Source organism: Bidens hawaiensis, unplaced genomic scaffold (assembly GCF_021521415.1).
Source record: "Bidens hawaiensis isolate Kalapana, Puna unplaced genomic scaffold, B.hawaiensis_p1.1 tig00014542_1, whole genome shotgun sequence".
Classification (NCBI taxonomy): domain Eukaryota; kingdom Viridiplantae; phylum Streptophyta; class Magnoliopsida; order Asterales; family Asteraceae; genus Bidens; species Bidens hawaiensis.
Window position 1 is genome coordinate 543991 of NW_027492269.1, and position 12776 is coordinate 556766.

Below are 12776 nucleotides of genomic sequence, written 5' to 3' on the forward strand. Positions count from 1 at the left end.
TTCGGTTTAGTTTGGGAACCCGATTGACTGAAACCGGTTTTTTTTTACAACTTTACAAATGACCAAACGCATTTCGTGATGGGTAGATTACTAGATCGGGTAAAAAAGCAAGATGGGCTCAGTAGTCCAAAATAGGAACACTTAAGTTAAGCTACAAAAGCCCACAAGCCCACACATGTAAATTGTCAATTAATTATTAGTAAATTATATAAACAAAAGTTTGAGTACTTGCTTCTAGAGATGCACAAAACTAGTAATATAAGTTATTATTAACTTTTTTTTTTACCCCTAACACCTAAGAATGCTTATCTATTTTTTTAAATAAGAATATTTAAAAAAATGTTTAATCAGCCATGCCTAGCACTCCCCAATTGTAACTATTTATTTATTTTCAGGCAAAAAAGAAGAAAAAAAAAGTATATAACGTCAACTAGGCCAATAGATAAATATTTTCAAAATATACTAAATTAAAAAAAATTATCAACATAATAACGAGATCCTATTTAAAGATGTTTGTGTTACGCTGAAAATAGTAACTTGACTAGCTTCCCTAGTTCCCAAGAGGATGTTGAGGTTCAAACACTTTTAAGTCGTTTAAACAAACCTCCGGTTAAATCCATCACGGTGTGTTAATGCCGGAGTCGGTGAAGGGATTAACGCCCAAGTTTAATCGGGCGTTAATCCATAACATTCAACCTTAAAGTCATATTCAAATACTAAGTATAACCACTTAAGTCCAAGTCCAAGTAAACTAAAAAATGTCTATATATCCTAAGTCTTAACGTGTATGACAAGTTGTAAATCAAATGAGGATGGCTTAACGAAATTTAATGCCTAACTTATTTTATTTTTCTTCATAATATTTATGGTCAATATCTCACTCAAGGGCAAAGCATTAGTATCGCTCGGGTGGGCCCACCCTCTTCCCCGTTCTTTTGCTCGGTATTTTAAATTTACGTGTTTTGATCGAAAATTTTTATATTTAGTGTAAATTTACCAATTTTCATTTGATAATTTGAGCACTCCTACGCTTTTGTCCAAGCTTCGTCACTGATCTCGCTAAAACTATTATTCTACCTAACTACGATATGAAAACAATTGTTTTTATTGTTTTTATATTAAAGTTTTTTCATATGTTTTTGTTGTTAATGTTTGTTTTATCAGGATTAAAATCAGCATATTAATCAATCTATTCATATTTTTGTTATAAGCTTACAAGATGGCAAGATAGTAAAAACAGATTTTGAGTATTTATTTTTGAAAAGGTGATTAAAATATGTTTTTGAATGAAGACAAAAGGAGGAAACATTTTGATTTCTTTGCTGTATTTTAGCGTTTACTTTAATTTGTTCTCTTTTCAAAACCTTTTACTAATGATTTTTCTGCATCTAGAAGTGATTATGTATGTCCTTATTTTCTATTTCATAAATATAGGTATTATAGAATTTTATTTTATTGTGGTTTTTATAATTAAATACAGAGTAAAGTGTCATTTTCGTCCTTGTCGTTTGGCAAATAATGCGAATTTAGTTCAAAATGTTTATTTTTTGCATATGGACCGGACCCTTCACGTTTCCCAGTTCTTGCCAATTACATCCAAATCACTAACTCTGTTAAATTTAATCGGTAAGTCAAGGGTAGACATGTCTTTTCACTATTTCTTCATTATAATACTTATTTTAGTGAACTGCGGTTTTCGTTCTTGTGGTTTGTCAAAATATGTGGTTTTAGTCCAATAGTTTCAAGTTTGCAATTTTCTTACTTGTAGTTTCATTTCACTTGCAATAAAACCTGAATTTATTAACCTCATTAGTTTTGGTCGTTAATCCATTTGCGTGCCCCTCACGTGACGACCAGTTTTGTCGTTTCTCTCCCTAAATAAACTTCAGCCCTAATTCGCAAGCCCCTCACGTGAGGGGCTAGGTTGTATTTGGGGAAAAGGAAAAAAAAAAGGGAACAATACTGCTTCTCACGTGAAGGGCACACTGATGGGTTTAATGACCAGACTTAATGATATTAAGGAATTCAGGTTTAATTGCAAGTGATATGAAACCATAGAGAAGAAAATTGCAAATTTGAAAATACTGGACTAAAACTGCTGATTTGGACAAACTAGAGGGATGAAAACCACACTTCACTAAAATAAGTATTATAATAAAGAAATTGTGAAAAGACACGTCTACCCCTGACTTAACGATTAAATTTAACGGGGTTAGTAATTTGGATGTAATTGGCAAGAACTGGGAAACATGAAGGGTTTATATGCAAAAAATAAACTTTTTGGACTAAATTCGTATTATTTGCCAAACCACAAGGACAAAAATGACACTTTACTCTTAAATACAGTTTATATAATTTACTCTAATAATAAAGTTAATAACTTTTTTTTACACCTATGAATGCTTATCTATTTTTTCAATTAAGAATTATTACAAAACTGTTTAATCGGCCATGCCTAGCACTCCCCAAATGTGACTATTTATTTATTTTCAAGTAAAAAAAAAAAGAAAAAGAAAAAAAAGTATGTAACGTCAACTAGGCCAATAGATAAATATTTTCAAAATATATTAAATAAAATAAATTATCAACACAATAACGAGATCCTATTTAAAGATGATGAACTTGTAATGAAATGCACCACCATTCCCAATTCCTTTCTAAATGGCGGAGGTAAACACGACTTTTCGTTTCATGATGGTGATGTATGTGTTTATGTTTGTGCGTTTGTGTTACACTGAAAATAGTAACTTGACTAGCTTCCGTAGTCCCCAAGAGGATGTGGAGGTTCAAACACTTTTAAGTCGTTTAAACAAACATCCGGTTAAATCCATCACGGTGTGTTAACCTTCTTTCCTTTCTTAATTTATGTGAACGTTCTTCTTGTCATGTGTTAGCTAATTGCTTTGTATATGCATGTAATTGTGAAGAGCTCTGATGGTGATATAATTGATTGCGTTCATATTTCTCATCAACTAGCTTTTGATCATCCGTTGCTCAAAAATCATACCATTAAGGTTAGCTTCTTTTTCTACCATGTGTTATAATTTTAAGGAGTAATATGTGTTGAATGATGGGTGCTTATAGATGAGACCTAGTTATCATCCAAACCGGATAAACCTAGATGACATCAAAGTGTCATCCTTGATGAATACTTCAAGTGATGGACTTTCATCATCACCCATTACTCAATTGTGGCACTCAAATGGTAAATGCCCAAAAGGGACTATCCCCATTAGAAGAACAACGAAAGAGGACATACTCAGAGCGAGTTCTCTCAAAAGTTATGGGAAGAAAAAGAGTTCTTTCGTTACTCAACCAAGCATCATTGATGCTAAACTCGATCAGCAAGGGCATCATGAGGTAAGCCTCTTTTAACAAGTTGTATTCTTGATTTTCCATGTCGTGGTAATAATATGTCAATTGGAATTTTTTAGTACGCGTATGCATATGCTAGTGGGGAATTCTACGGAACAAAAGCAACGTTAAATCTTTGGAACCCAAAGGTTCAAGAATCTAACGAATTTAGTTTGGCTCAAATTTGGATAATAGGAGGTTCTACGGATACTATCGAAGCTGGTTGGCAGGTGAGTCCCTCCATTTAAATTCTTGTACATGATCAACTTTTCATATATTCCAACCATAACAAATAGCTATAAAATAAAAGCATTAAATGAATAAAATCAACGAAACATTGAACTTAGAAGTTCGCTCTTACATCGACTTTGAAACAGGTTTATCCAGGAATGTATGGAGACACTAACACTAGACTCTTTATCTACTGGACTGTAAGTTCATGTAAATTTGTTTATAGTATTTGTCTTAAATCAACTATAAGAGTTAAAGTAGTATGTAAGAATATATATATGTTATGTATGTTTATTAAATGGTCATCATCATTTGTATTATCATAGATCAAAATATTAATTATATCTTATTACATATTAGTTTAGTTAATAATTATTAATGGATCATATTACTCTTACTAGCTAATAAATGGTTTTCCCTTGTATGTATATAAAGATAGAGAAAAGATTAACATCATAACTAACACAAACACAACATCAAAATCCCCCCCCCCCCCCCACCCCCTAACGTTTCTATCAAGAAACCATAAGATCCATCTTTAACTATACATCCAAAGTGCGAACTCGATCAAGCTGACAATCATTTCGTCTACATCATTCTCTGCTGCAGTTTCTTTGTTGTAATTAACAAGTTGATAGGTTTAATATTATATTTATGTTTTCAAATACTATAATGAAGAAGTGATCAACATAGTAATCAATATATAGTATATATACAAGATATTGAGAAATACTATATGATTTTATTATATTTTGGACAGAGTGATTGGTATAAGACAACTGGATGTTACAATCTTTGCTCCGGGTTTGTTCAAACAAATAATAAGATTGCAATAGGAGGCAGCATATCTCCCACTTCACAAATTGATGGTTCTCAAGCTGCAATCACCATACTTATCTGGAAGGTATATCTCCAAATTTATATTTTTAACCATCTCAAATGGTTTTAAGTTACCTCCTATACGACTATATGAATTTTGACGACTTTAAATCTATTACTATTACATATGTAAGTATGTAACAATATAAGGTGTTTATTTACAAACTTGACACAACTTTGGATCCTAGATATTGACTATAGACAGGGCCGGCTCCGAGAAGACGAAATTTTTTTGGCCTAAAGAGAAATTTTTTTTGGGCCTCAAGTAAAAGAAACATTTTGTTGGGTTTAAACAATTTAATTTTAAATGGCTTATTTGGTTATGATTTAAGTTGTGCTAAAAAGTTTTGTTAAAATAAACTTAAAAATGTCTCAGATAAGGCTTAGAACCCACAACCTCTTGGTTAGAGGTCATACCTCTTTACCACTAGACCAAGCTAGTGGTTATGTAGTTATGTTGAAACATTGATTATACATATTTTTTTTCATAAAAATACATATAATATTAAAAAGAAATCGGGCCTAGCGGGGTGTCAGGCCTGTGGTCGTCGACTACCCTGCCACACCCCTAGGCCAGCCCCTGACTATAGATGAAACGATAGGCGGGTCTATGGTGTGACGTTATCCACCAACGATATTTTCATACGTACTATAAATTCAACTTTGTATACATTTCTACAGGACGGTAAGAATGGGGACTGGTGGATGCAACTTAATGGAGAACAAGTAGGATATTGGCCATCCTCATTGTATTCACAATTAAGTAAGAGCGCGTCAATGCTCGAGTGGGGTGGAGAGGTGGTGAACTTAGGCTTAAACGGGCAACATACAACTACCCAAATGGGCAGCGGTCAATTCCCTCAACAAGGGTTTCGTAAAGCTAGTTACATAAGAAGTATTCAAACAGTGGACGGAACCAACACTTTAAGGACTCCAAATCTCAATAGCGCCCATCAAGAGGGTTGCTATGATATTTCGACGCGCTTCAGTAATGACAGCTACTGGGGCGCACACTTTTACTTTGGTGGACCGGGTCGAAACCCGAACTGCCAGTAACATCTCGTTTTTCAGTGTAATGTATTTTTAATAGTTTTTTCTTCATAAAATATAAATAAATTAAACTACTATGGAAAGATCGTAAGATGCATAAACCGGAGGCATTGGGTGGGTGTGAGCTAATGGATTAATTCTAAGGTTTCACTTAACCATATCTTCGGATAAAAAAAATCTTGTATGTGATCCATTCCAACAAATGGTAAAAACACTAAAAATTAAAAAGAAAATAAAAATGTATTGGTGCTTTCATATTCATTCCGCTACAAAGATTTCACATAACCATATATGCAAATTAAATATGTTCGAATTTGTTCAATTAATTAAAATTAAAATAGTAATAATAAAACACTAAGAAGAGGATTTGAGTGGGTGAGCTAATGGGTTAATTCATCCAATAACATAACTTATCAAAACGAAAAAACATACCAAATGATTATTAAATAAGTTTCAATATATTATATGGGAAACAACAAAAAAAAATCCTTATTACACATAAATCGTCTCTTTTTATTGACAAACCATTACTCTATTCAGTGTCTAACTATAACTCAATTTATGTAAACTAATCTAACTTGTTATGCTAAAGATCAAAAATTTTAATTGCAATGCAATTATAGAATATATTATACTTACGAAACATAACAAAGTATAATTGACTTGTCGATATTAATCCCTCGCGTTCACCAAGTTATGTCTATGAGTATGAAATTACCATCATACATAACTAAATCTGTAAGTAAAATTTGCCCGTATTTGTTCCACTACAAAACAAGTGGTAAATAACAATAAATGAAGGATTTGGGTGGGGTGAGCTAGTGGATTAGTTCAAATTCAACACAATTCTATCTTCAAATAAATAAGTTTTTAGGTTCCACTACCAACTAATGGTAAAAAAAGCTAAATGGAGGATTTAGGGTTGAGCTAGTGGATTAATTCAAAAATGACATAGCCATATGTGATAATACAATATATATGTGTACGTATTTGTTCCACTTACAAATAATGATGAAAAACACACACTAACCGATCCGCTGTTTGCTCCAGGATGGGCAACTCGTTCTCGTCAAGAGCACGAGTACCCACCCGCACGGGACCGTCAGCTTCCCGCGGGTACAGGAGCGACTCCAAATTGTTCCCCTCTGAAAGAAAAGAAACAGTTAGAAGACAAACTCATATCAGCAAGAAAGACTAAGACATACCATAAGGAGTAGAGTTCAAACCGTATTCGAGAAGGATGGGAACCTGAGACGCCTCCTTCCATACCCGGCTCATCCCCAGCATCACCATCCCGGACTCCGCAAACCGGTAAACCGGAGATTGGACCCGGGATATCTTCGCAAACCATTCCGCCTCCTGGTAGTTGGTGGCGTGGTGGCTCGGAATGGCTTGGCCATTTTTAAACTTCATGGCAATAGGGACGGCGCGGGCAGAAATGTAGAAGAATTCCCGCTTCCACGATCGGAGACTGCGCTCGGTGGCGCAAATCTTCAAACCCTTAATCCGGGTTGTCAAGGTGTACCACCCCTGGATGCACCTCCAAGTATAGAAGGTCATCAGGCGGTCCACATAGGGCTCAATGCCCAAAATCCGGCACACCCACTCGAAGTGGCGAATCTTGGCGATCGCCATGGGGTGCAACTCGGTCAAATGCACACCGTGCCTCTCCAGGACACGGTAAACAAACTTTGTCAATGGGAACCTAAGATTCCCATAGACAAAGAATGAAGCATATACCCCGATCTTGCCACTGGGGGCATCGTACACGGTCTGATGGGGTTCAGGAAACTCAGGCTCGAGAGGATCGAGCATGAACTTCCTAACAACATACCGGTACTGATCGCCGGGCAGAGCACACTGGCACTCGCCAGCAGTACTCTTATCATCGACTACAGCTTCAGTATCATGTGAAGACATATTGCAAAGGAAGAAGAAACGATTTCGGAGGAATGCTCAACTGAATAAGAGTATTCACCAGAAATCGCCTTAGAGATGAAAGAGAAGTGAAGATGTGAATTACAAATGACCCTCTTCCCCTTTATATAGTGATCGCAATTAATGAGGTGAATTTAATGCGAAGGAGAGAGAAATCGAAGGTGCAATGAAACTATGACGCGTGGCAAAAAGCTAGCTGGCAACAGCTGTAAAAAGTACGCGTGCCAGAAATTTCGCGGCCACGCGCCCGAAAAATCGCGCCCACGCGCCTGAAAAAGCGTCTGAAACGACCATGTACTGTCACGTCACCATAACTTCCTGCACGTCCTGACACAGTCAGAAGAAACCGTCGCACGACGTTTCAGATGTTTGGACTGTTCTTATCCTCACCAACCTTTCGAATTTCAAAATTCAAAATTCAAAAAGATCATAAAGTAGGCGGGAAAATACCCCCTTACCTTGGCAAACAAGTAACAGTAAGACGGATGCGGGTACAGTGTAAAGGCAAAACCCTTCACATACCTAGCACCCGCATGGAATTAAAGCCAAGAAAACCTTGGCGAACAAGTAACCGTAAGACGGATGCGGGTAGAGTGTAAAGGCAAAACCCTTCACATACCTAGCACCCGCAGGGAATTAAAGCCAAGAAAACCTTGGCGAACAAGTAACCGTAAGACGGATGCGGGTACAGTGTAAAGGCAAAACCCTTCACATACCTAGCACCCGCAGGGAATTGAAGCCAAGTACCTCGGCAACCAAGTAACTATAAGACGGGTGCGGATACAGTGTAAAGGCAAAACCCTTCACAAACCTAGCACCCGCAGGGAATTGACGCCAGGAATACCTTGGAAGTAAAATAACCGTAAGACGAGCGCAGGTACAGTGTTAAGGCAAAACCCTTCACATACCTAGCGCTCCGCTGGGAATTGAAACCAAGAAGGATCTTCTGGGCAATGCTTGCGGAAACGGAAATAACATCCCCGCATAGCGGGAACGTCGAGAACTACGTTGTTCGAAGCTCCAGGATGGAATTGGTGGTCTTAACATAATTGATCACTATGTTCAAAACCACCAAAACCTCAAGGAGAATCCACACAAGTGGGACTCAACGCTCCTGACGTGCGAGGAGATTACAGCCTACCCGCATCATACCCAAAGACCAAGCAGGAAACTCGGGCATTTCTGCAAGTGACAAGGACTTCCGCGGGAAGAATCCCCATGGAAAACCTTAGAAAAACCCTTTTCAAAACCCTCTGCTTAAGTCCAAAAGTTCACCTCACTTTATTAAACACTCATGAGAAGAACATTGGACTGGGGGGACTTGAAGAGGTAGGTCCCTGCAAAGCCCAGTTGGACCCGCAAGACTCACCTAAAAGAGGGACGTCTGCGCAGAAACCAACTGGATCCGCAGGACCAACCATGCTCAGAGACGTGACGTCCTTACGCGCAGTACGCAAGCTGGTCCTGCAGGAAATGCCTCCCGATGGTGAAGGACTCCGCCTGTTCCCGCAGCCTCGGATACAAGCCATCAGGGAAGGCCACCCGCGCAGCAAGGCTACACGCACAAGGCACTTAGCTCTCACTCAGTGTCACCTGAAGGAATGAGCGAAGCCGGGAACAATCCCGCACAAGGGCGGGAGGGGGAATACTCCCGCCCAAATAAGCCAGTACGTACGATACAGGAAGATCTTCTGTACTGTACCTGACGAGGTATGGGAAAAAGATCTGACTAAAGATACGACAGCTTATTGACAACAGTATGGCGAGCAGCATGCTCCTGCACTGTATGTCACTATTAGCCGCTGCCTACTCACCAACTACTGCCATACCACGTGCGTAGCCGTCAGTTGGTGGAACAGGAATAGTATACAGCAGGCCTGGTCGCTATCAGCCGCTACCTACCCACCAACTACCAGCAGGGCACGTGCGTAGGCTACTGTTGGTGGAACAGGAACACTGTTGCAGCCGGCCATACCTCTTTGGAAACCTACCTTCGGCTATAAATACCACAAATGGTATGACCATCTCATCTTATCATATCTTACCACATTATTATCATATTATACCTGATATCTGCTCTAGCAATCTCTTAATATACTTTTATATTTAAAGAGCAATCTAGTCTGATTCTCACGCCGGAGGGTGGTCACAAGGAGGAACCTCCCCCTTCTCAGTGACGAGCTCACGGTGTCTGTTTTGCAGGTTATCAGAAGAACCATCTTCCAAGGGTCTAACCCCTCGTGGGAAACATCTATCTAACCCCCAGGTTACCAGTAATCTGCCCGGGGTTCGGTTAGTGTTTCTTCAATGACTTATGTAGAGAAGATTTGTGAGAAAAATGGAAAATGCAAGTATTGTGGAGGTTGAAGTGGAGGCGGTCCATCCTTGAAAACCCTTTCTCAAAAATGGTGGTTGGTGAGTCCATTTCCTTTTCATCTTTTTCTTGAACTTAAATTTATAATAATCTACAAAAACAAATTAATTTAATTACAATAAATTATCTAATAAACTAGTTTGGTTTGAACCTTAATAAATCAAACCAACCCCGAGTCTTAACGAACACTAATTTTATTTTTTTATTAGATTTTGAGAGAGAGAGCCGTTGGTGCTTCAAGCTAGGTGGGAGTTATACGTGGCCCGTCAAGAACTTCTTTCATCCCGTTGTTAGGTGATATAACGCATGCATGTGTTATACTACATAATATGACAATAGATGCTAAAGGTCGTGCAGTAATTAATTAGGAAAGCAACGAAACTGATCCTCAACCAATTATCTACAACCAAGGAGCACCACCACAATTTCAAACATGTATACAGAGGTTTCATAGTTTACGTAACCGAGAGGCTCACCAAGAAATACGTAACGATCTAGTGGAGCATATTTGGGCGAATAGCAATTGGTTATATTTTCGTCGACTTCGTATTGTATTTTTTATTTTATTGTATTCTTGGTATTTCTATTTAATTTAATGCAATTTTATTTGTATTTATTTTTATTTTATAAAATTATTTGTTAAATAAGTTTCATATAAATAATAAAATTAAATATATAAAGTTATTGTTGATGTGGAAATTATGAGGTTATTTGTAGGAATAGTAGATATGTTATTGTTTAGGTAAAAAATGTTTGTAGAAAGAAAGAATATAAAGAAGCCTGTTTGTGGGAAAAAAAAATAGAAGAATGAAAGGAAGTCTGTTTGTGGGAAAAAAAAATTGTCCTGAACTAATGATGGCATTCTAAATGGAGCGTTTTTGTGGGGATGAGGTAATTGATTAACACTTTGCTTCAAATATATGAAATGTTGTTAGTCGTTGATCCGGCGCGGCAACCCCTTTTAGTAAATGGACAAAAAAAAATTTAGATTGGTCGGATTCGTCTAGATGGGTGAAAAAGAAAAACGATGTCGTTGATACAATTATTTTTACTACGTGGTGAATTATTTGGAGAACTTGGAATGAGGCTATATTTGGCCAATACAATGACACCAAAGAAACTTTATTTGATTCAGTTGTTGCGGTTTCGTTTTTGTGGTTGTCTTCTCGTAACTATAACTTCCGTTTGAATTGGATAGCGTGGCTCAAAAACCCGTAACTTAGCATGTAATGCATGTTGGTATTTCTCCGGATAGGACTTATAACCAAGTGGGGTTTTATATACAAGTTTTCATAATTAATGGAGAAGAAGTAGGATATTGGCCATCCTCATTGTTTTCAGAATTAAGAGTGCGTCAATTCTCGAGTGGGGTGGAGAGGTGGTGAACTTAGGCTTAAACGGGCAACATACAACTACGTAAATGGGCAGTGGTCAGTTCCCTCAACAAGGGTTTCGTAAAGCTAGTTATATAAGAAATATTCTATAAGTGGACAGATCAAACACGTTAAGGACTCCGGATCTCAATGGCATCAAGTAGAAAGGTTGCTATGAAATTGTGACGCGCTTCATTAATGATAACTACTGGGGCGCACACTTTTACTTTGGTGGACCGGGTCGAAACACACACTGCCCGTAAAATTCTAGATTTTCCGTGTAATATAGTTGGAATAGTTTATGCCAAGTAATATAAATAAGTTAAACATTTTAGTTGGACTTTAGATGAGGGCAAGGGTAAGGATCCGTGGCTTCCTAGGTTTGAGACTCATAGATTAAATAATACACTTTAACTTAAAAGCTAACATGATTTGGGGACTTGATTAATCGGTGGTTGGGTTTAATTGGACAGGAATATCAACAATCACAATTAACACGTTATTATATCCGCTAATTAAGTAACCTATATATATTGTTTGAAGCAAAAATTTCTGGCTGTAATTCCATTGCAGACTTTTTCAGGGATGAAAAAGTAACTGTAGAAATATATGATAAGTCTAAATAAATTGTACAAATATTATAGTTTTTAAGTTAGTTCTTATTTAAAAAAAATTCATCTATTTAATACATATTATGATAATTGATTAATTTTTTTTAACAAAAGAGTTCATATGTAAATAAACCTGTTTTTTTTTTTACTATAAAACGATTACAATAAAGTGGCAGGCAAACGGGCAACAAGATGCGCCGCAACGCCCTTTTGAATAGCAAAGTCAATCCTGCTAAAAACGAAGCTTTGGGACCTAGAAGCTGAAGAGGTTCCGTGTACGACGCGCTGAACCCTACTAAAAAATTTCACAGCCTCTGGAGCCAGAAAACCAAATGTATCAAAGGCAAATGGTAGAAAGACATGTTGATTATCTAAACAAGCTTTCTCGTGTTTAACAGCTTTGCCCGATTCAGCCTTCAACGCAGCCTGATCCACAACAAACCCACGGTCCCTGAGCCCAACAAGAGGAGACACTCCTGTAAGATCCACACAGGCGTGTTTCCCCCCTGCTCACCCGAACACAAGAATATCAGCTGGTCGTAAAGTAGACCTCCCTTCAAGAGGATCCGTGAGAAAGTTAACAGGGCCCTCCTTTTTAGTAGAAATCCCTGCCCGTTTAAGAACATCACACAGAACATCCCTAACCAGATCATGTCTGTATTTAAAGCCAAGCAATTCTTTGCAATGCACCACATGGTCACCAAAAGAATCCAAACAGACCTTGCGACAAATTGGGCAAGGTTCATCAGTCGGGAACATAGGGATCATTAACCGGTACTTAAGGATAGCCCGATACTCCAAACCCGACATACGTTGGCCTAATCCTTCGATGGTGATGGCCGTTAGAAAATCCTGAGCCCGAGGAGCCCGAAGGCATTCAAGCACCGCCTTTTGGCGAGGGGATAGATCAAACTTCACTTCTAAAATCTTGACGATTCCACTAAATAAGGCACTCGCCACAACATG

General features: G+C 37.8%; 1 protein-coding gene across 1 annotated transcript; it reads left to right on the top strand.

Annotated features, from left to right (window-relative positions):
- The first annotated feature begins 2561 nt into the window (after positions 1 to 2561).
- On the top strand, positions 2562 to 5607 carry LOC143547008 (protein neprosin-like). The gene is made up of 7 exons (XM_077038535.1): positions 2562 to 2835; positions 2928 to 3014; positions 3085 to 3360; positions 3435 to 3584; positions 3732 to 3785; positions 4346 to 4489; positions 5146 to 5607. The coding sequence occupies exons 1-7, from the start codon at positions 2662 to 2664 to the stop codon at positions 5518 to 5520; spliced, it is 1260 nt and encodes a 419-aa protein (XP_076894650.1). The 5' UTR covers positions 2562 to 2661; the 3' UTR covers positions 5521 to 5607.
- Positions 5608 to 12776: the final 7169 nt, after the last annotated feature.